Raw genomic sequence first — 25,008 nt, 5'->3', positions numbered from 1 at the left:
TCGCCACTTTTCTCTGCACCGCTGGACTCCATCCTACTTTTGACTCCTGGGATGGGCACTAGTGTCTCCTGGCTCCCTGCCTTTGCATGTAGTGCTCCTTCTGCCTGGAATATCCTGAATGCACTCTTCTCTGCCTGGTGAATGCTTACTTGTCATTTAAGACCAGTTTCCATGTCACTGGGTCAGTAAAGTCATTCTTCCTCAGCGTCAATTTCTCTGCCAACACCCTGTCCACAAGAATAAATCATTTCCTGTCTGTGCTTCCTCACTCTCACAGAGTTCTGTGCAGGAAAACATTCCTGCATTGTCCCACGGAATAAGTCTCTTCTTTCCTTGGTAACGTGTATCTTGTACCTAGATCGTGAATTCTGGGAAGTCAGGGAACAAGTATTGTTAATGATTTTGCCCCTAGTATCATTTAGTTCAGAACCTGACATATGGGAACCACTTGGTAAATGTTTGGGGGATTAATGGAAGGCACATAAATGATAATGAGAGAATTTATTCATTCATTCATGAATTAATCCAAGGTCCTTCTAGGTATAAAATGCTATAGTATGAATATTCCTACTGAATATGAAATAGCATTGTACATTAGAATATGGCCTAACTCCTACATTTAAAATACTAATATACATAGTAAAGTAACCATATAAGATACATGTATATAATACGTGTGTATACAGTAGCACCCCGTTATCCAAAGGGGATATGTTCCAAGACCCTCAGCGGATGCCTGAAACTGTGGATAGTATTGAAGCATATACATACGATTTTTCCTAACCATACATACCTGTGGTACAGTTTAATTTATAAATTAGACCCAGTAAGAGATTAACAATGACTAACAATAAAATAGAACAGTTATAACAATATACTGTAATCAGTTATGTGAATGCAGTCTCTCTCTCTCTCTAAATATCTTATCGCACAAATTCAATGCCTTTTCCATATTAATAAGCACATATCACATACCGTGGTCATAACTTTTGCAGTCTGAAGTGTGATAGCAAAACTAGTATGAATTTCTTTGCCCTTCTTCACAATTTCATGGAGAGAAGATTCATTCTTACCATAGATCTGAGCAAACTCAACATACAATATTTTTTCTTTCCTTATTAATTTAGGAACTTTCACCTTTTCCCTTAAAAGAAGCACTTTACAGCTTCTCTTTCGCATATCTGGATTCCAGGTCACTACTGTTGCACTTTGTGGCCATTATTAAGTGAAAAACATTGCTTGAACACAAGCACTGTGATACTGCATATATAACCAAGACGGTTTTATATATATGCATATATATAACTGACTACTGGGCAGATACACTGGACAAAGGGATGATTCATGTCTGTGGTGGGATGGAGCAGGACAGCGGGAGATTTCATCACGCTACTCAGAACAGTGTGCATTTTAAAACTTATGTTTATTTCTTGAATTTTTCATTTCATATTTTCAGACTGGTTGACCGAGGGTAACTGAAACCGTGGAAAGTGAAACCATGAATAAGGGGGACTAATATATACATATTAAGGGAAAGTTTCTTAGTTTTATTCTTTTCATATTTACAGATCTCTTATGACAATATGAGGAATGAAGTGGAGAAAATTAGAAACTCCAAATTCTAATATCTGAGCTATGGCTGGATTTAAATACTAGCAAACAAATCTTTCTATATCTGTCCTCAATTACAAGACGATAATAAAGAGATCTACTTGCTAGTAGTAACCTATGTGCTAGTTTGATTTCTCAACCCAAGACATAACTACAAAACAGTGCTGGAAGATATTCATAAAAAGGCACAACTGAAAAACTCAAGAGAGTAAAAAAGGCTCTAACTTCCTTCTGAAAGACACATGAACTTGGCCACTCCCATTCAAGTTCAATTTAACAAATATTTATTGAGTGTCTGCTTTTTTTCATTCATTTATTCAACAAGAACTTATTGAACACTTACTTTGTACCAGGCATTACTCTAGGTAATAGAGATAGAGAAAGGAATAAAACAAAAATCCCTGCACTCATGGAACTTATAGTCTAGAAGCATGAGCGATAATAAACTTGCAAATAAATAAAATATGTAGTATGTCAGATAGTGACAAGTGCTATGGAGAAAAAATATGCTATGAAAGTTGGAAAAGGAGCTAGGGAGGGTCAGGATTAGGGAAAGGGGCATTGCAATGTTAAGTAGATGGTCATGGAAGGTGACATTTGAGTGAAAGCTGATGGAGGTCGGCTTGCAAAATAAGGAAGGAAATGCACAAATGTCACCCTTTTCTCTATAGTCCTATGGACCTTGCATTCCACTAGGCTGTGTTTATTGGTAACGACCTATTTAACTAAACAAAGGGTGCTGTCAGACTGAATGAGACACTCCTTTAGGTAGAGGTGGAAACTGACAACTTGACTCAAACTTTAAAGGATGGGGAGAGACTGGATGTGATGTCTGGTGGGGATGGCAGAAGAATGACATAAGCAAAGGAGGCCCCAGGCAGGAGGAACACCGATTTCTCTAGCTGAAGATCTTCCTTGCTTCAACAAAGAGGTAAGGGATAGAGTTACTTACATGACATGGAGAAGCCACTATAAGCCAGTTGGAGAAGGTCACACTTGGTCATAGAGGCTATAGGAAGCCACCAAAGTTAATTGAGCAGGGAAGTAACATGATGAAACAGTATTTTAGTAAAATTAATACAGTGGTAGAGTCAGACTGGATTGGAATAAGGAGAAGCTATAGGCAGGGAGCCATTTAAAATCTTATTTTTGTCATCCACACATTAATTTATAAGGGCTGGGTCAGAATGGAAGCAGTGAGAACAGTGATATTTATGAAGGAGTGATGTTTATACAGAATAAATGACAGGCCTTGTTAGCTGATTAGATCTGAAGGGTAAAGAAGAGGAAGAAGTAGAGCTGACACATTATAAAGAGAAGAGCAGATGGGGTCATTCTATGACGGAGAATTTTGTGGTCCAAACAGGGTGTGACTTGCTCAGGATCACATAGTTAGTGAAAACCTGAAGCCAGAATCCAGATTTCCTGCTTTCCCCTCCATTAAATGATTCCAAAGTTTTTAACTGGCAAGTGGGAAATAGTGCCACAAACAGAAATGAGTGATTATGGAGGGACAGCAAGCTTATACAACTGGGTAGAGGAGACGGAGAGTTTCGGTTTTATGTTTGTGGAGTTTGAAGATATTTAAGTGGAAATATCTGGGGGGGTTGGAAATGCCCCGTACTAGTCTGTGATCTCGGGCCAGTCACTTAACCTCTCTGAGCCTTGGTTTCCCCAGCTGCAAAGTGAGGATAATGTTATTACTTAAGGGTTGTTATTAATTAATATTTGAAAAGCGCTTGATACAGGCCCTGGTACAAGGTAAGTGTTATTTGTCTGTTGTAAAAAATAAGTAAGATGCAATGTAAAGAAAGAGATTGGCTTTCTGAGGAGGTAAGAAAAAGAAGTTATGGAGAAAACTACAGGAGAATTTGGGATAATTGATATAAGATCTGTCATAGAAGGGAGGAATTTTATAAAGGTGAGAAACAAAATCAAATGACACAAAGATGCAGAGAAAGAGGAAGGTCTAGAGATGTCACATGGTGTGGAAAGAAGGAAGCCTTTCAGAGTGGGCTTTGGACAGAGTGGCAATTAGGAAAGAAGCCCTAGAGGGAAATAGGAGGGAGTGAGAAATGAAGCAAGGCACTTAGCTATTTTTGAAGTTTGCCAGAGATCTGTGACTGTACCCAAGAGCAGATAGAATATTTAAAAATAGGCATTTGCCTAATTTAGTGGATAACACACTCATGGTGAATTACCAAAAGGCTGTTAAGGAAATCTGGAGTCATTTCTAACCATCATTTCTAACTAAGGAATTGATGGGATGGAGGATAATGATGCTGGCTTTACTTTCATAGTTACGTACCAAATGCTAAGGTGAATGAGTTGAATGCAGCATAAGCTGACATAAGATGGGAGATTTTAAGATTCCTCCCCCTCTCCCCCCCACACACAAAAGTTTTCCTTAATTGCAAATTCTGAAAATTTGAGATACTCTCATTACATTTTATTTATGTTTGTGTGGACAACAATATATTTTGCCCTGTATGAAAGTGTATGTCACTATCATTCAGAAACTAAGAGAAGCCCATCCGAAAGGCTGACTTAGTACACGGTAGACTGAAGATTCTAGTGTAAAACAATTTTCTACAAATCATCTATTTGTTCCCAGTTTGAAGAGGTATTGAATTGTTATTATTGAATTGTTCTCTTAGTATTTTTCTATGTACATCTTTGCTTATAAATTCCAGTGTGGTAAACATACCTGGGAGAATTTTGAAAGTCAGAAACTCCACATTTCAAAAAGTTTTCTTTTCTTTGGGTCTCGTTTCATAGTCTATGTAATGTCTCACTTATGACCTGTGCCTTATACTATGCTTAAAGCCATTGATACTTGAAGTGGGGAGGGGGAGGAGAGTTACCTAACCAGCTCTGAAGAATTACTAAACTACCTGAGCTAGCTGAAACCAGAGAAAGAAAGGCAGTCTGTACTGTGTTCAAAGTTCGGTGCGAATTTTACACAGCACATCTCAATTCAGACTAACTATAATTTCAAGTGGTCCATAGCCACATGTGGGTAGGGGCTACCTACTGGACAGTAGTGCAGCTTTGAACCAAACGTATCTCGATTTCGTATTTTTTTTAAGGGTCAGTTGACAAACAGAGGCATTACATACGGAGTGCTCTAGCAGAGTAAAACTTAGAGCAAGTCGGTAAACACAGACTTTTCCACTCCAGTGAGCACTGGGACTTTTCTGATATTTTTCTTGAGTTTGGGGCTGGACTTCTTCATACACTTCTCGGTCTGAAGCTGAAATAAACAGGGTTGCAGCATATGCTTGAATCACAGGAAAGTGCTGTGCACTGTTTCTCCAGAGAAAAGCATTTATCTCCAGGTTTAAAAAAAATTGTTTATTCCTTGCATGGACTCGTATTTATTTAAAGTCACCCCAATAAGGATGACGGACATACTGTTTGCGAAAGTTGGTATGTCTCTTGAAGTTTCCACCAACTTTTTTTTTTTTCCTTCTTCTTGTTAAATTTAAGCTGCCTGCTCCAGGGCATGGTGCGAACACTTAACAAGGCCGGGCGCAAAGAATTCCAGGGTTGGTTTCCCGACCTCGCGCCAGCTGTGCGGGGCGGGCGGAAGGCGCGCGTTCCCAGCTCTTGCCCACAGGCCTTTGGCAGCCTCGCAGCTTCGGGCAGATGGAGTTTCCGGCCTCGCTCAGTGGTCGCCGGGTCATCCGCCCGAGCTCCTTTCTGCCTGAGGTCAGGGCCCCGGGAAGAAGCGCGCCGGCGGTCCGAGCATCCGGAGGGCAATTCCGCGGTGGGTCCACACCCTCCTCGCTCTCCGCTCCCTGGGCGCCGGGCCGGGCGCCGGGTGGCAGGGCTGGCCGCCGCAGCTCTGAGGTTGGGCCCTCCCCCGGGGTGATTTCAGCGCTGAAAGTGGAAATGCGGAAGTTTCCAGCTGCGACTGACAGATGAGGCTCGCGTCCCGCTCGGCACGTGCTGCTGCAGCCCTGCGGCGCACCGGGCCCCCGCTGGGCGCCTCACGAGACCCTAGAGGCCGAAGAGCCGCCGGCGCGCCATGGCCACGCTGCCGAGCGCAGAGCGCCGCGCGTTCGCGCTCAAGATCAACAGGTAAGAGGCGCCCCGCGGCGGACTCGCGGCCGCACCGCCCCAGCTGGTGGAGTGCGGCGCCTGGGCAGCTCCAAGGGGTGGGGGTGGAGGTTGCCGCCGCCCGAGTCCCAGGGAGTCCGCGGGGAGGGGTGGCGCCCGAGACACGGCGGGGGGCCCGGGGCCTCGAGGCGGCTGCGGTGGGGCAGTTGAGCGCGGGATGGCTCGAGGGCTGGGCTCAGCCAGCTCCTCCCCGAGAATCCCAGTCCCCTTGATGGTCCTGTCACCAGTGCCTCTTCCCGGAGCCACGTCCCCAGCCCCGCCTCGCCCGCGCCGCCCTCGGGGTTGACAGGTGGCCGGGCCCGGGTAGTGGGAAGGACGCCCGGTTAGCAGTGCTGGGCACGCCACGGAGTTTCTCATAAACTGCGCCTTGCTTTGAGGCTGCTCCGAGAAGGGGCGAGAGAAGAAGTGGTTGAACTGAGGAGAGTTTTGCTTTGAGGCAGCTGCTTCAAGATTTCGGTTGTTCTGAGGAGGACGCTTTCCCCTCTCGTTTTATTTTTCCAGAAAAAAGTTTGGCTCCTACTGACATCGCTATTTTTATTCTCTGGTCCAAAGGAGCCATGAAGTGCAAAAAGTGATTTTTTAAATTCTCCGTTTAAATAAACAAAAAGGAATGGCCTGTGGCTGACATTTTTACATTTCTAGCACTCCAGCAAAGAACTAAGGACATAGATCCAACCCACCATCCAATTCATAATGAAAATTGCACAAACTAAATGCAAGCACATCTACTGCTCTCACTAAAGGTGCTTTAACTGCAGTTTTTCCTCCACTGAAAACTGCCGAGAAGTGTTTGGAGACATTTTTGTCGTGCCCTGAGAAATCTAGACTGTCTGGTTAAAAGATAATATGAAATTCATCCTGAAGGGTCAACTTATTATTTTACTACCCTCATTGCTCTAGGATTAGTTAGTCTTCTTTTAGCCGAGCCTGTGAAAGGCTAGTTCCACAGTCCATTTTTGTGCTGCTAGACTGTGAAGAGGTTTCAGCCACGGGGAATTAGAAGCCCGGAATAATGAGGTGGTAAGGTCTTGCAGAGGGCATATTGAGCTTTACTGGCCTTTTTATTTCCACCTGTTGTGTAGCTGTGAGCAAACCATTTCTCTTACCTTACTATTTCTTCATCTTTAAAATGAGTTTAATTATTGTTGTGTACTGTGTATTAATGTTGGAGGCTGAAAGGTAGTAGTCAAAAGGCATAAAGTATATCAGGGATTTCCCTATGGGGATTTTTTTCTGCATCGGGTTTCGTGCCTGTTGCCATGCAGGAGGGGCAGTTGGTTTGGGGGCTGAGGGAAATCAAACTGAAGTTCCTGATGGATGTACCACTTGTCATAGCTGCTGCTCTTCTGTCTCTGTGAATTTCAGGTCAGGTGGTATGACTGACAGAAATGTGTTAGAGCCTTGGGGTTGGGTGGAATCAATCTGAGGAGAGCAGTAGAACCTGCACTGATCCCTACAAGGCAGTCTTGAAAGCAGCAGTGGGGTTGGTGTAGCCTGGGGGTTCAGAATAAAGGCCCTTTCTGACTTACTTAAAATGGTATGGATGATCCTATTTGCAAAGCAGAAATAGAGACACATAGAGAACAAATGTATGGATACCGAGGGGTAAGTGGGAGGGTGGGAGGAATTGGGAGATTGGGATTGACACATATACACTGTTGATACTATGTATAAAATAGATAATGAACGAGAACATATTGTATAGCACAGGGAACTCTACTCAGTGCTCTGTGGTGACCTGGATGGGAAGGAAGTCCAAAAAAGGGGGAATATATGTATATGTATGGCTGATTCATTTTGCTGTACAGTAGAAACTAACATAACATTGTAAGTCAACTATATTCCAATAAAAATTAATTTAAAAAACCAATAAGACCTGTGTAACCATGACAAATACTAGTCTATTAATCCAACGAAACAAGATAATCAAAACTGAAATAAAAACAAAGATTCTAAAAAAAAAAAAAAAGAATAAAGGCCCTGGCTGGAATCACATCTGCTTACCGATTGGCTCTCTGCACCAGACTAACTGTGTGACACTGGGCATGCTATTTAACCTCTCTAAACTTTGAGTTTTTATATGTTGAATGGAGATATTCATCGTATCAATACCTACCTTGTATGTTGAGACGATTAAGTGAAATAATATATACAAAGTGCTTAGAGTGCCTGGCTCAGAATAAATGTTAAATAAATGCTAGCTGGCTTCATCCACATTACTATCAGCTTCATCATTGTCGTCATCATCTCCATTGCCACCAACTTGAAGATTCTAAGAAAGAAAGGTAGGAAGGAAAGCTGAAGCTGGAGAACTTCCTGTGCAGGGACCAATGGGCTGGGAACAATGATGCCAGTAGCGGGTTGGAGCCCCCTTGGGGTTGAAGTTCTTGCTCATATGTCTTCCATCTCTGTGCTGAGGATACCAGACACACCCAGTGGAACAGAATGCATGATGCAATCTGACCAAGAAAAGCCCCCCTCAAGTTAAATAAAATTTAAAATGTTCCCTAATCCTCAGGCAAAAATAAGGATTGGATATTCCTGTTTAGGGGGTTCTGTTTTCCCTTTGGAAGCATTTTGTGTACTGTGTAGAGAGTTATGCAGAGGAGCTTGGCAGAAATTATTGTTCAAAGGAATGGATTAATAAGGGCATACCTAGTATTAAGATAATATTAAAGTGCACCATTTATTGATCATTTAGTATGTCCTAGACACTGTATTATGTGCTTAACAGATTATATTGTTAGATTCTTACAAAAACCCTATGAGACTCACCTGATGTCTCATACAGAAGAAGAAAATGAAGCTTGGAGATGCAGTTGCACAGGCCATGTAATTTGTTCAAGGCCATGCAAACATCAGACGCAGAGCTGGGATTACAAACTGCTCCAAAGACTGTTCTTAATTGGGCATGTGCTATTTTGATCCACACTTATTAGGAATTTCCTTTAAAAGCAAGTAAGTAAGTAATTAAAAAAAAAAAACCTTTCAGTAGCAGCATTGCAAATTGTTCTGATCAGTGTTTAACATGTAAACAAACTGTGATGTTTTGCAGTTTTGAAGTTGGGAAAGAAAATATTTTCCCTTGCATGCCTATGTACTATTCTTTTTTTAAAATAGATCAACTTAAAAAAGTAAGGCAATGTTGCAAATATGGCCATCAGTACATTCAGCATATTTTTCACCTTTCTACCCTGAATGATACAAACTGTCATTAAAAAATGTTTGTGGGGTTAAATCAATGTGCTTCCTATAAAGGAAATACTCATATCTGATATATTAAAAATTTTACTTGTAAAAAGCTGAGTTCTGCCCATACCAGCCTAAAGAAAGAGTGAGCAGACTACCTCACAGTAGGAAAAGAATGTTCCTCATTGTTCCCAAATTCTTTGGCTTCCTGCAAGCAGCATTGCCCAGTCTAGGGGCAGGACCAAAGTGAAGGAGGAACCTGGGAATGCCCACCAGTGCCCATTCCCCCATGATTGCCCTGGCTCTTTCATATTCTTATGAAACCTAAATTTCCATGTGTTGGAAATCATCATAGGATTTTTTTTTTGTTTCATTTTGAGCACCAAGTGTAATTGTATGATGTGATCGTATGATGTGTTATAGTTGAACATCTCTCTAGAACCCACAGCTTGGGGAGATACAAGAGAAAAGATCTACCACTGAATTTTTCTAAGCTGGAAGAGTACAGTTTAATTTCTTATAAGTGTTAGATATTTGTCTTTGTTTCAGTTTAATTGTCACTAACTTCCTGTGCGCAAAGGAAAGACTACATCTGAATTAAGCAGTTCATAATTATGTTTGCATTGGGGAATTCAGGCACTGCTGCATTAAGTGTCATAATACATTCCTTGTATGAGCGCCAAGTCTTATCAACTACCTTTCTTTCTTAGTAGCGTTTAGGGCTTTCGTGTGTTATAAAAATTATTATTACTATTCTGAAAATTCATTAAACAAAATCTTAGTTTCTTTCAAACACAGGATATAGAACTAGATCAAATATTAAAGTAATGTAAGGACCTTGGGTAAAGAGAGGAAAAATGCACAATGTAGAAAAAATATTAATGATCCTCTGGACATTAAGGATTGAAAGGGGTAAATAATAATGACTTATGCTTGTATAATTCTTACTGTATGGCAGGTATGGGTCTATGCATATCATAACTCATTCACCCCTGTGATGTAGGAACAATTACTATCTCCATTTTACAGATGGAAAAACTGGGCACTAAGGACTTATGAAAATTGTCCAAAGTCACAAAGAGCTAAGACCAGAGCTGTTATTCAAATGCAGGCAGCCTTGCTTCAGAATCCTCTCCCTAAACCACTATACACCATGCTACTGTCTCAGTTTTTTTTATTTTTGCGGTACGCGGGCCTCTCACTGTTGTGGCCTCTCCCGTTGCGGAGCACAGGCTCCGGATGCGCAGGCTCAGCGGCCATGGCTTACGGGCCCAGCCGCTCCGCGCGGCATGTGGAATCTTCCCAGAGCACGAACCCGCGTCCCCAATGTACAAAGTGACACTGACATTGACAATGTAATGAGATCATAACATGACATTGTAAATCAAGTATACTTCAATAAAAAAAGAACAATCCCAATAATTTTCGGCATAAAGACCAGAACAAGAAGGCACTGAGCTATTCCTGAGAAGTGTTTGCTAATTTTGTCTGCAAAAATGATGCAAGCATAAAATATATGTATTCATATGTCTACATGCACGTCTGCAGTGAAACAGTGCTATTCTTTAGTAGTGATGGCAGAGCAGGATGTGGTTGCTTTCAGAAATTACTTCATTCATCGGACGTGTTCTAGACCAAAAACCACGAGAAGAGGCTTCAGGCAATTGAACTCAGAATTTTGGTCTTTCACATTCAGAATCATTTTATTTTTGGATTCTTGGAAAAGCTCCACTTGAACTTCAGTCATCTAGTACAATAGAAAGAACCTTCTGCCAGGGTGAGCTTTTCAATTGGAGTTCTTTGAGCTCTGACAATTCACATGTACATGTAAAGTCAGTGTTTACTTCTGCATGGCAAAGAAAATATAATTATGTCATGTGGTTACCTAGGGAGAGAGGAAGAGTTCAGGGGACCAGGTCTCACATCTCCACTCCCCACACAGAGCTAGTGATGGAATGAGATGATGTTAAAAACACCTCAACCTTCCATCCTCTGTAACAGACAGGGATGTGACTACTCAGACTTCTTGCTGGAGGAAGCTAAGAAAAAAGAGTGCTTAGTTCTTTTCAGTGGTAAACACCAGGTGCTTATTCATGTTTTGGTCAATAATCAGTGGCTAAAGCAACAGGAATGTGCTATTCCTTTTCCCAAGAATGTTCAGTCTAATTTATTACCAATCAGCAGCTATAAAGGTTCTCTACGCTCTAGGAAATTACAACAGAGTTTATGCAGTTGTGGTTAAGTGTGGTCCCTGTGCTTCTAGAGTTTGCACTTTAGTAGTATAGTTTGCTATATTGACAACTTGGGGGTACGCAGAATAAAAACAGAATGATATCTCTGAAAGTATATAGGAAGGCATCTGTATGCAGGGTGCGCTGAAATCAAACAAACTGGCAAAGTTGGCCTAGGGTATAAGACCATTATGTTATGTCCCACTGTATTTAGATCAGAGGCAGGATCAGAAAAGCAGAAATGGCAATGGCAGAACCAGTATTTCATCCACATTCTGTTCTTTCATCCATGTTCATCATTAAAAGTAGGAAAGTACAGCAAGCAAAAATTTCTATTACCCATAAGTTATAGCTCTTAATATTTGGATGTACATCTTTCCACTTTTAGAAAAATGAGATCACATTGCACATGTTTTATGCTGTATTTTTTAAATTTAAAAATATGAACTCTCCATGTTCATCCATGTAGAGCTACATTGTAATTTACATAGGCTGTATAAAATTGTGTTGATTAGATATACAGTGACTTATTGAATTAATTCTCTATGATTGGGCCTTAGGATAGTTTCTAATTTTTTTATAATAATGTACAGAGCTTGATGAACAGTTTTATGTATATATCTTTATGTGTTAGTGCAAATACTCCCTTAAAATTTCTAGAAGTGGCATTGCTTGCTTAAAGGAAAGAAACATTTTTCAAGCTTTTGCTACACATGGCCAAGTTGCTTCCCAGAACAGTTATACCTATTTACACTCCTGCCAGTGGCCCTACAAGTTCTCATTTCCTCACATTCACACCCCCGCCTGGTTTTATCATTCTTTTAAGACTGTATTAGAAATCTTGACCCCTTCTCTTCAATGTCTCTTACCTCTTCCTATTCAGCTTCTCTCCCAGATCCCTGTATGACCTCTGAAGTCATTCTTTAGGGATTAAAATAGTTGTGCAATATATACACTACCAAATGTAAAATCCTTATGGGGATATTTGGGGCTTGGTAAAACTGCATGGTTGGGCTGATTCTCCCCTGTTTGATCAGGGAGATGTAGTTCCTCTATTGTACCACACCTCAAATGAGACAAACTGGGAAGAAAGGCCATGGATAGAAATGTTTTTCCCCAAATCTCTGCTTTGCCTTGTTGCTACACAGGGCAATACTCAGCACACAGCAGACATCTTCTTTGTTGGAGCTGTTTGAGTTCTCTGTAGTCAGTTCTGTGCTGTGTCCTCTGAACACTCAAGAGAACTTGGGGTCTCATCAAGAAGTTACCCCCCTGAGGCCCTGGGTTGTTAGGGTTAGGGGTGCTTTTTGTCCTCATGCAGTAATTTACACCAGAATGACCATCCCCTTTCCCTTTTGCTCGTAGAAAAACTTGGGTTCAAAGTCCACTAAAAATGCACTTTATCCTGCTATTTACCGGAAGCGTTGTTTCAAGGCAATGCTGGCCTTCTGTTCTCTATGGGAACAGGATTGCCTCTGGTTTGCTTTACCTACTGGTATTTTACTCTTTCATTCTAAATCACTACCTGTTCTCACAGTATCCCTTTAGAAGGGGTATCCAATTTGCCTATTTTTTAAAATTAACCTTTATTGGAATATAGTTGATTTACAATGTTGTGTTAGTTTCTGCTGTATAGCAAAGTGAATCAGTTATATGTATACATATATCCACCCTTTTCTGGATTCTTTTCTCATATAGGCCATTACAGAGTATTGGGTAGAGTTCCCTATGTTCTGCAATAGGTTATTATTAGTTATCTATTTTATATATAGTAGTGTGTATATGTCTCCAATTTGCCTATTGTATCTTGTTCTCTACCCAATAATTTCATTCAACTCACATGAATTTTTTGATTGCCTATGATTCTCTCTAGGCATTATGAGAAACAAACAAAAAAAAAACCCAAACCCCCAAAACAACAAGCTTATGCCCCCAGAATTCAGCTGGAGTGAGCAGATTCACATAAGTGAACACAAGAGATGGTGTTTGGTTGCATGGCCAGGTGAGGGTTAAGGGCAGGAATGAAATGTTGACATAACTCAGAGGGGAAGGAAGGAGTAGCAGCCCTAGAGGGTGAGGGGGTGAGGCCTCAGCCAGGTCTGAAGGACAGGGAGGTGATTGACAGATGAAACTGGTATAGTGCGAAGAATGGGTTCGAGGGGGCTCCACGAGAGGGGTAAGGAGGCAGTTGCAGTCATTCTGACGTGAGGTGATGTCTGGGATTAGGCTGGCGTTAATGAGCATGGAAAGCAAAGGGTCTGCGTCAACAGATACTTCAAGGGGAATCAGCTGGACCTGAGAAACAACTAAATATTTATTCACTGGCTCATTTCATGCATATTGATTGTAGTCAACTATGTGCCTGGCAGTGTGTGTTCTAAGAGGTGAGGATAGAGCAGTGAATAAGCAGACAAGGTTCTTGTCCTGAAAGAAGTCATTTTTCCAATGGGAAGACAATAAAGAAATAAACCAGGAAATGAAAAGGAAATAGCAGGTAAGATATGGTGCTATGTATTTAGAGAATGTAAAAAGGGCCATGTCAGGTGTGTGGATACCTTAAGATGGAATGGTCAAGGAAGGCATCCCTAAGGAGATGAGCTCCGGCCAGGACCAGGCAGGGGAGTTAGTTAGCAAGTGCCATACCCAGGGCAAAAGTAAGGCTGGTGTGTTGGAAGAAAAGAGAGCCAGTGTGTCTGGATAGAGTGAGTGAGGGGGGGTGGGGGTGGGGAGTGGTAGAGATGAAGAGAAAAGTAGGCAGAAACGAAATCATAAAAAGGCACTTAGGGCTTCCCTGGTGCCGCAGTGGTTGAGAGTCCGCCTGCCGATGCAGGGGACACGGGTTCGTGCCCCGGTCCGGGAAGATCCCGCGGAGCGGCTGGGCCCGTGAGCCATGGCCGCTGAGCCTGCGCGTCCGGAGCCTGTGCTCCACAACGGGAGGGGCCACGGCAGTGAGAGGCCCGCGTATCGCAAAAAAAAAAAAAAAAAAAAAAAGTCCTTAGAAGCCGAGGAAAATGTTCAAATGTTATTCCAAGTGCAATGGGAAGGTTTTGAGAGCAGAGGCACGATGTGATTGACCTCTGTGTTTAGAGGATCACTCTGGCTCCGCTATGGAGAAGAAATGAGCAGAAGCAAGGCCAGGTGAGAGGTAGTACAGGGTCCAGGGGAAAGGTGACTGTGGCAGGACTGGAGAGCCGAGAATAGAGGGAGAGAAGCCGTCAGCTCTGAGACATATTTTGGAAATTGGGTTGATGGATTAGATGTGGCATGGAGAACAATGAGAGAAAAAGAGGAATCAAAATGTCTCTCAGGTTAGAGTTATGTGTGGATGTTGATGCTTTTAACAGATAAAAAAGGCTGGATGAAGAATAGGCTTTCAGGCTGAATTAGGAGTTTAATTGGGGACATACTAAGATGCATATTAGAAATTCAACTGGAATTACCTATTACATAGATTTTTGTGTTTTTTTTTTTTTTTTTTTTTTTGCGGTACGCGGGCCTTTCATTGCTGCGGCATCTGCCGTTGCGGAGCACAGGTTCCGGACGCGCAGGCTCAGCGGCCGTGGCTCACGGGCCCAGCCGCTCCGTGGCATGTGGGATCTTCCGGGACCGGGGCACGAACCCGTGTCCCCTGCATCGGCAGGCGGACTCTCAACCACTGCGCCACCAGGGAAGCCCTGGAATTACCTACTACGTAGTTTTATTCGGGAATCTGGGGCTCAGGGGAGAGGTCAAAGCTGGATATTTAAATTTGCACATCATTACCACATAGAGGATATTTTAAAATAATGGGGAGAAAGAAACTATTAGAGTAATCTTAGTAAGTTTTTTAACAGCCACAAAGCTATTTGTATAGTATGGTATCTTTTTTATGGAAAAGGAAATATGTGTGTGTCTCCCTACAGAGATTAAATAGATTGATATATGTGATAGGGAGGTGAGCAGAGGGACACGTGCTAACATGTGATAAGTGTTGGATAATACCTGGATGTTAGGATTATTGGTGATTTTTTGTTTCCTTGTATGCGATATGTGTGGATGTATATTTGACAAGTTTTCTTCAAAGAGTGTTTTTGTAATTGGGAAAACTAAAGTTTATAAAAGAGCTAACACAAAGATTTCCCTCCTGGGGAAATTGGATAAAGAGGATGCCAATGAGAAATTATGAAAATTAGGACCTTGAGTTGGTTTAAGGAGGATGATTTTGTGCTTCTCTTGTAGAGTTTTGTTTAAGAGAATATAGTAGATTTCACATTTCCATATATTTGCTCTCCCTCCCTGTCAGAGGAGTTTACTTTTCACCTTGTTGAAAGTGATGTGGTCACTTTGAGGTGTGCTTTCAGAGCTGGCTGCCCTTGGTCATATCATTGCTTCCTTTTCTATACAACCAGCAATGTTCCAGACAGAGGCTGATCTGTCAACCTGTGTCCTAGCGTAGAGACAGAGCAGAGCCACAACTGCTCTCTGGAAGTCTTTGTTTTTATAGGCCACTAAGATTTTGGGATTATTTGTTAGCACAGCAAAACCAAGCCTACCCTGACTAGTACAGATGAGCATAAAATATACAACATTTCTAGTGGGCAGTTTGAGATACAAGGCTTGCGGCTTAAATGATAGGTCAGGATGGAAAATATTGATTAGGAAGTCATCGATACAATGGGGCTGGGAATGAAGAATGGACACATTTTCTAAGTAGGGACGTAGACTGGGAAGAGAAAAGGAATGGGCCTAGAGGGTCACTGCTAGTTGGTGCAAGAGAAGAGCTATACGGAGAGGAGGAAGAATTTGACTAAGATGTGGCAGACTGGGGTGGTATCAGAAAAGGGAGGTAACAGGGCAGTTAAACAGGTCAGATGCAAAATTATGAGGACAAAGAAAGAGGCATCCGATTTGACTCGATGGTGATCAGTGTGAACCTCTGAGACAGCAGTTTTAGTGGAGCTGTGGGGAAGGAAGTCAGATTTCACAGGTTATGAAGGGAGTCAATGCAGAGGAAATGGAGGAAGTTGGTAGAGACCACTCCTTTCAAAAGTTTGGATCAAGCAGAGGAGAAGTGGGGCAGCGGTAACCAGAGGCTCTAACAAGGCTTTGACTTTCACACAAATATCACACGCAATGCTAACAGAGGATTCTTTCATCTCAGAGAGAAAGCATGCAGTTGTTGTTTTTTTCCCCCTATAAAATAAGTCTTACATGTGACTAAAGACATTTAAAATACCTGATACTGTCTAATATATCATAAATTTTGCTTGGCACTAACAGTAATTAAGATAGTCAACTTAGATATTTTCTTCCTGGGAGATTTTGAAACTCAGTGGCACTGTCATATAGTATCTTTAAGAACATGGTTATCCTTTCTGTTTTATTTTCTTTACATTTATCTTCATACGTTTGAAGTACAAAAATGATAGAAAGAGTACCAGTATTAGCTACATGTTAAACAAAGCACATGTTGTGCATTGAGTTGTGTCCCCTCGAAAAGATTCCTAAGTCTTTGTGAACGTCATCTTATTTCGTAAATAAGATTTTTGCAAATGTAATCAAGTTAAGATGAGGTCACACTGGATTAGGGTGGACCCTAAATCCAATCACTGGTGTCCTTATGAGAAGAGACACAGAGCCACACAGAGAGGAGGCCACGTGAAGACAGGCAGAGGATGCAGTTATGTCACCACAAGCCAAGGAACACCAAGGTCTGCCAGCAACCCCCAGAAGCTGGAAGAGCAAGGAAAGGTTCTTCCCTAGAGCCTTTAGAGGGAGCAGGTCCTGCTGACACCTTGATTTTGGACCTCTGGCTTCCAGAACAGCGTGAGAATAAATTTCTGTTGTTTTAGGCCACCAGGCGCATGACAATTTCTTATGGCATCCCTAGGAAACTAATAGAGTACCTCAAAGTTTATTCACTTAAAGCAACAGCAGTTCAGTGTTTCTCATGATTCTGTGGGTTGGCAGCTTGGGTTGGGCTCAGCAGTTTGGTTCTGCCGGTCCTGCTGTGGGCATCATGTGGCTGCAATTCCCTGGTGGCTGGACTGAAACTGGAGCATCTAAGATGGCCTTACTCACAAGTCCAGGGCCCTGGGGGGCTGGCTGTCTCTGCACATGGTCTCTTTTCCTTCAGAAGTCGGCTCCGTATTCCTTACATGGTAGAGGGGACATTCTAAGAGGATGAAGATGGAAGCTGCAAGGCTCCTTGAGGCTTAGTCTAGAGCTCCTACAACATTACTTACACCACATTCCTTGGTCAAAGCAAGTCGCAAGGCAACCCAGCTTCAAGGGGTAGGGAAGTAGACTAAGTCTCTTGATGGGAGGAGCTGCAAAATATTTGTCCATTTTATTCTATTACAGCCCCCAACAAAAAAAGTGATCATATCCCATTTCAGATTGCACACATTTAAGCCAAAGGTCTTGTCATTCTCTGTTCAGATCACAATACCCATTTCACTGGCAGAGAAACTGAGAACAGATTAAATCAACTCCTTCAAAGTTACCAATGAGTCATGCTTTGTGAGAGACTTTTTTGGCCCATGGAAGACAGCTATATATCCGCAAGAGCTAATCACAGTCCTGCCTGGAGGCAAGTGAATAAACAATAACTTCTTGGGTTTCTCTTAAATCCCGTAATGTCGTTGATGGAGCCCAGATTGCAGAGCTCTCTTGTCCAGAGATGAAGCAGCAGTTTGAGGATATCAGAGAAGGAAGGTGCTTGAAAATTGCTATGTGTCATTCAAAGGAGCAGGATTTGAGACTAAATTAAATGACTAGGAAAAGGGCCAGTGAGCTCTTTATCCTCAAGAGTTACCAAATGGGCTTAGAAATTCAGTGACTGCTCTGGTCCAGTGTATGTTCTGGCCTGGGAAGAATTAATGAGAGTAGAAGAAAAGAATGGTGCAGAGAAGCAGAGAGATCAACCTGTTAGGAAGGTATGTGCTGTGGTCTTTCTCAGAAGGTTCTCCCTTTTATGAGTTAGGATTGCTTTTAGCTGCTGCAAGGAACAGACAATCCCACTAAACAGTGGCTTAAATAAATCAGGGGTTTACTTAGTTTTCTTGAGTAGGAAGAATTCCAGTGGTTGGCAGTTTAGACTTGGTGTCTTAGTCCAAAATACCACTGGAGACCCAGGTTCCTTGTGTCTTTGTGTTCCACCATCTTTAGTGTGTGGCTCTCATCCTCATAGTCAGAAGATGGCTCTTGAAATTTTACTCATTGAAAGAATATTGAAGACAGAAAGAAGAGGAAAGGCCAAAGAGGCATGTCAGCGAACTTTGCTCTCTTTTCAGGAACTTTCCCAGAAACTCCCACAGTGACATTTGCTATATACCTCATTGATCAGATCTGTTACTCTACTTATAAGAGAGGTTGGCAAATATAGTTTTTATTAGCCCGGCACATTGCCACCTCCAACAAAACTAGGGTTGAGTTAGAAGGAAGGGGATAATGTCTATTGATGAGCAACTTAATGGTCTTTGCCATTGCTCCCAGCAGTTGCTCTGGGGACAAATTAGTGACAGAACTTCCATTGTGGCAACATGGTGCTTCCATCCCATTAATACTTGTAGCACATTCAAGCTCATCTAATTCCAGGACCCTGGCCTAATGAGGAGGGATATCCAGGCTTATAGGTCTAGTATTAAATTAGCTGTTGTAACAAATAATCCCAAGACCTCGGTGGATTAAGCCAACAAAATCTTATTTCATATTCATGTCACAGTCTGATGCAGGTCAGGTGGCTCTCCTCCAAGCAGTGACTCAGGGACCCAGGCTGCTTCCACCTTATGGCTCTGCCATCAGAAAAACTTTCAGGTTTTTCTGATAACATTCAGCTGTTGGCCAGGAGGAAAAGAGAATGAAATATTGTGCCTCCAGTTCTTAAATACCTCAACTCAAAAGTGGTACACATCACTTCCACTCACATCCCATTGATAAGGACTACTTACAAGTCCATTGATGTGCAAGGAAGGCTGGGGAAGAGAGTTCTTGTCCAGCAGCTACTTTCCAGCAACAAATCTTCACTGCAAAAGGGGAGCATGAATCTTTGGGGGTCAACTAGCCATCTCTGCTACAGGGTCCCAATCACAAAGGAGGAGCCATTAACAAAATTCAATAAATGCATGTGTAGGACTGGTTTGCTGTGTGTTTGGTGGATAGATAAAAGCCATTTAAGCAAATGCTGAAAGCACCTGAGATTCTAGGAGGAGATAATAAGAATACAAGGCATAATTATCCTTTTAAGGCAGGTGACTGATAGTTAAAAAAAAATTTATTTTAAATCTAATTGCAGTCAAGGACACCAGAAGTGCTATGTACAGCTGTATACTTATTGGAAACTCTGCAGATTGACAAGGAGCCAAGTTGCTCAGCCATTTTTTTTTTCCTGAGAACAATCAGTTTTAACACACTTTAGGAAAAACCACAAGATGAAGATATTTTTAAAGCTTTTGAGTGATTAACTTAGAATTAATATTTCACTTGACAGGAAATAAGATGTTTCGGATGTTAGAGAAAGAAGCATTCTAAAACTTTGCATTCCCACTGAGGAGTAACAATGTCATAGTCCAATCTCCCCTCTGTGACAGGAGAACTCTGATGAGAAGCTGAGTCACTTTACTTTTCGTGACTGGTTCCCTTTGGGTCGGTTGAATTCTCTTGTTTTTTTTGCCTTTTAATCATTTTAATAATCTGTGAAATCAGTCTTCCTTATTCATGTTAACAGTTGTAGTAATAATAATAATAACAACAACCCACAGAGCTCTCACCACAGAGAGAAAACAGGTTAAACCTTTGAGTCAGGATAGGAGGAGGCAAACAAGTCAGATTCCTGTCCCAACCCCACTGATTCCCAACAGGAGCATTTTTCAGAAGTTCTTTAACTTCCCCGAGTCTTAGTTTTCTCATCTGTAAGACAGAAATATTAATAATACCAACATCAACAGGGTCAAATGAAATAGTATCTGTGAAAATGCCACATAAATCAGAGAGCACTGCACGCATTTTAATAAAACATCTATAAAATGGGAATAGGTGCCGTGTTTCTGTGATCAGTCGATGAGGTGACATATGTCATACGCCTGGCACAGGGTCTCACACTTGGTCACACAGGGCCTCAGAAAAGAAAAATAAAACACATATGGACGAAGTAAAATACACTGGAAACGAGAGATGGAGAAATGTTAAAAACAGCAACAGCAACATAAAATAAGGGTTCAACTCATTTACATGTACTTTTTCCCCAAAAAGTAACTCTTTATAGAAAATCTTGGAAATTGTATAAGACTATAGAGGGAATTTGGTAGAGTCACTTAGGTAAAGCATGTCATGTGATCACCAGGAATGTTTATATGAGAGATGGGAAAGAAATAAAATGTTGAAAAAACAGAACCATTGAGGAGAAGTGGTTCATCCTGAAGAGTAGCAACGGTAGTTAGAGACTGGAGACCTACAGACATGCTTCCTATCCTTTCCTAAAATGAAAAATGGCTTTTTATTACAAAAGCTGTATTTGTGAATTATGGAAAAAGCAGAAGTGCACATAGCAAACAATTCTTTTTTTTAATTAATTAATTTATTTTTTGGCTGCATTGGGTCATCGTTGCTGCGCACGGGCTTTCTCTAGTTGCGCTGAGCAGGGGGCTACTCTTCGCTGCGGTGTGTGGACTTCTCATTGCAGTGGCTTCTCTTGTTGCAGAGCATGGGCTCTAGGTGCACGGGCTCAGTATTTGTGGCTCTCAGGCTCTAGAGGGCAGGCTCAGTAGTTGTGGCTCGTGGGCTCAGTAGTTGTGGCTTGCGGGCTCTAGAGCACAGGCTCAGCAGTTGTGGCGCATGGGCTTAGTTGCTCCACGGCATGTGGGATCTTCCCAGACCAGGGCTTGAACCCGTGTCCCCTGCATTGGCAGGCAGATTCTTAACCACTGTGCCACCAGGGAAGTCCCTCAAACAATTCTTAAATGAAAATTATTTCTAGTTTTTTAATCTAAAGTTAATCACTTTTAATAGCTTGATATATATAGTTTTCAGATACACACAAATACATGCATCTTTTTTACGGAATTAGAAGCATGCTTATATACTGCTTTTTTATTTAAAAATATATAATGAACAACTTTTCATGTCACTAAATATTTTTGCATTACACTTCTAAATGAATGCATAATATTCCATTGTGAGGCTAGTTCATAATTTATTTAACTAATTCTCTTTTGATCTACATTTATTTCCAGTTATTCACCACTAGAAACAGCACTTCACTAAATAAATTTATGCATTCAAATTTACTTACAACTTTAATTATTCCTCAGGATAAATGCTAGCAATCAAATCACAGACTCACAGGTATCCGTTTGTGTATATATATATATATATATAGAGAGAGAGAGAGAGAGAGAGAGAGAGAGAGAGAGAGAAATATTTCCTTTATATTGTTGTCCTTCTGGAAGGTTTTGTGTGACATCTGTCTTTAAAGTGAAGTTTAAAAATATTTGAAAAACATAGCATCCCTGAACTTTGCCTTAATTCGTGGGAAAAGTTATTGAAAGATGGTTTGTTTTCAAATAAGTATAACTGGTAAGGTCAGTCTTTTATATATGACATTAAAAAAAATCAACCTCGAAAGTTTGAACTGAAGCCATTATTATGGTTGAGTCAGTGAACCTGCAGGTAAATCTGATTTGGACAAATACTATTAATTCATTAGGTTTCCTTGTGGCCTCAGTTGTTAAAAATAAATGCTTTTCTGGATAATCTTAGTCCTATTTGAGGCTCTCCTCATAATAAATACCAACATTTCCAGCTATAACCAGGAATCTATAAACTGTCCCTTTTAAGGCAGTTAAATGTATATTTTCTCAAAGAGAGTAAAGTTATATAGAAGTGTAAGTTCACCTAGAAAAACTATTAATTTATTACATACAAATTCTTTCTTATTGCCAGAGTTATGTACTATTTACATTTATCTATTTAATTTTCTATTGTGTCCCCTTATTAAGTCATTAATAACTAATTCATTCATTCATCCATCCATTCATATGACAAATATTTGTTGAGCACTTACTATGTGCCAGACTCTATTTTAGACTTTGGGGCTGTTGAAAGACCCTACCCTCATAGAAGTTAGGTTCTAATGGTGGAAACAGATAATAAATGCTCAGATCAATACATAATATAACGTCAGGTGGTGTTAATCACTGTTAAGAAGAATAACACAAGGTGAGGGTTTATGAAGACACTAAGTCGTTTTGAAACGAACCTGAATATTTGAGTCACACCAGGCTCCAAATGCCCATTTTACCACTTCCTAACTAGTGTGAGCAAGCTACTTAACTTCTCTGGGCCTCAACTTCTTTATCTATTACAAAGAAAGATAATGTACTCTCCTATAGGGTTGTTATGAGAATTAAATGAGACTATGCAGAAATTACCATATAGGTGTTTGATAAATGTTAATTTCTCTTTCCTCTTCTCCTTTGGAAAAGGAAAGTGATTTGGTATAAATAGTTGAATTCTCATTTGCGATTAAGAAATGAGCAAATTACTTATTCCATATTAAAGGAATTGTTTTGTTTTCTGAGCAAAGTTAAATAGCAACTGCTCCTCTGCAGTTTAAAAAAATTTTTTTAACATTTAAAAAAAAATTGTTTTGTTTTGTTTTCTGAGCAAACTTAAATAGCAGCTGCTCCTCTGCAGAGAAAGGCAGCCTGAGCCTTCATATCAAGTAGTCCTGATGATTCAGGTTTTCTTTTGCCTGAACACAGCTGTCCTGGGCTGCTACACACACCCCGCACGGCCTTAGAGAATTCATACATTTCAACTTTCCGGGTCTCAGTTTCTTCAAGATGGAGTTATAATAGATGATTTCTAAAATCCCTTTCAGAGCTAACATGACTTTGTTTGTTTATAAATGCTTCGCCCACTAGATCCACTCAAAAGGATGAATGCCAGGTCCCAGACTGTCCTTGAGAAGAAATTTGGGACCCGAGCCAACAACAAATGACAGCAACTTAACTATGACTTTTTCAAAATTCTGTTTTACTGAGAAGTAGACAGATCAACTGTATAATTTGTCTTCACTGACAGAGGAAGACTGTCAATGAGAAACTGAGAAATCAGTGGTATATTTCTTGTCACATCAGAAGGAAAGAGATAGACACAATATGATCAATGACTATTATTTTTAAAAATGAATTCTTGCATTTTTTGAGCACTTCTACCATGTCCTTCACATGTGTTACCTTGTATAATTCTCATAACAGCCTAAAAGGTTCAGGGTGTTCTTATTATCCCAAGGATGTAGATTTGGAAACTGAGGCTGTGAGGTGATACAGTTTTCCCAAGGATATAAATAGTAAAGCTGTGGTGGAAACACAGGTCTAGCTGAGACCAAACCCATGTTCTTCACTGCTTGCTTCTTGTTACTGCCAGGCATTGCTGCCAGCAAGCCACCTTTCTTGCTGAAATAAGTTTTCATCGTGACCTTGCCATGGAATTTGTTAAGATTATTTTTTCCACAAGCCATAATGTGTTTCGTTTCGCCTCAGACGAGTCAGAGGATTAACTTCCAAGAGAGACGGACTGTGTCCACTCCAAACACAACTAGAGGTAGCCTTACAGCATCTGAAAATCCTGTGCTGGTGTCTCTTCATCACAACTTGAATATGATTTTATGGACTTTTTTCTATCTTTCCATTAGAGTGGACCAAAACAGACTTGATTTTTTTTCTCTGAAATTAGCTATGAACAAAGGTGCATTTTCAAACTGAAGAGTCTTTTTTTTTTTCCTTCTCCATATTATCAAAACTAGAAACAGGGCTTCCCTGGTGGCGCAGTGGTTGAGAGTCCACCTGCCGATGCAGGGGACACGGGTTCGTACCCCGGTCCGGGAAGATCCCACGTGCCGTGGAGCGGCTGGGCCCGTGAGCCATGGCCGCTGAGCTTGCACATCCAGAGCCTGTGCTCCGCAACGGGAGAGGCCACAACAGTGAGAGGCCCGAGTACCGCAAAAAAAAAAAAAACACACAAAAGAAACAACTAGCAACAATCCACTAAAAGCACTGCCCAGACTCAGGGGCTTAATTAGCTCAGTGGTATAATGGATGAAACTTGAGTTTTAGATGGAGGAGAGAATGTTTGGGGTGTTGGGAGGTGTGGGGAGACCTCTTTATGTTTCGGTGTAGCAAACACAGCTCCATTCACATCTGACCCCTTCAAACCAGTGCCCATTCCCATCCTCGAGTGCTGCTGACGTATGAACTGCACCACATCCACAGATGGAGAGTCAACTGCTGTGTTCATTCTCTGGGAAAATGTCATAGTGTGGAGAAAGAGATGCCACCCTGGGGATCAGACTTGGGTTCTAGTCTCTACTACCAGTGAAATTCAAGTTTCAGATACAAAGAAGAAAGATCTGATTGATCCCCTGACAATTCAATATTTACTAGTTGATGCGTGCTTTGTTTAATGTCAAGATTCTCAGGGTGCCCTAGTTTGAACAACAGCTGTGTTCCCAACTGCAGAGCTGTTTTTCTTTCTTCCCTACCCTTCCCCAGAGGCCTCAAGTGGCTCCAGATGAAATGGGGTGTGTGGAGGGAGCGGGGGAGGGGGATGGAGTTATTTCATTTATCTCATTGCCCAAATCTAGACGACTCTGACAGCAAAAGTATTTTCCATCTTACCCTCTGGAAGAGTATGTCAGTGAAAGGGACTGCTTGGTCCACAGCCCCCCTTTTTCTCCACAACTCCATCATCCATCCTCAAAGATGATCTGTGGTACCTACTACTCCAAAATCTTAACTTGGTCTTTAATATTAGCTTTCAAAGTTTTTTCACCACCGTCCACAGATAGAAATACACGGGGGCTTCCCTAGTGGCC

The 25,008-nt window shown here is 41.4% G+C and overlaps 1 protein-coding gene across 1 annotated transcript in view; it reads left to right on the top strand.

Moving 5' to 3' along the window:
- Nucleotides 1–5,304: 5,304 nt before the first annotated feature.
- Nucleotides 5,305–25,008, top strand: part of DOCK8 (dedicator of cytokinesis 8) — a 222,374-nt gene continuing 202,670 nt past the window's right edge. Inside the window, exon 1 of the mRNA XM_004276426.4 lies at nt 5,305–5,694. Coding sequence (XP_004276474.1) covers nt 5,642–5,694 — 53 coding nt within the window. The 5' untranslated portion in view covers nt 5,305–5,641. The remainder of the gene's footprint in view (nt 5,695–25,008) is intronic.

Source organism: Orcinus orca, chromosome 6 (genome assembly GCF_937001465.1).
Source record: "Orcinus orca chromosome 6, mOrcOrc1.1, whole genome shotgun sequence".
Lineage (NCBI taxonomy): Eukaryota > Metazoa > Chordata > Mammalia > Artiodactyla > Delphinidae > Orcinus > Orcinus orca.
Note: the sequence above shows the minus strand (reverse complement) of the source record. Positions and strands in the feature narration are given on the sequence as shown.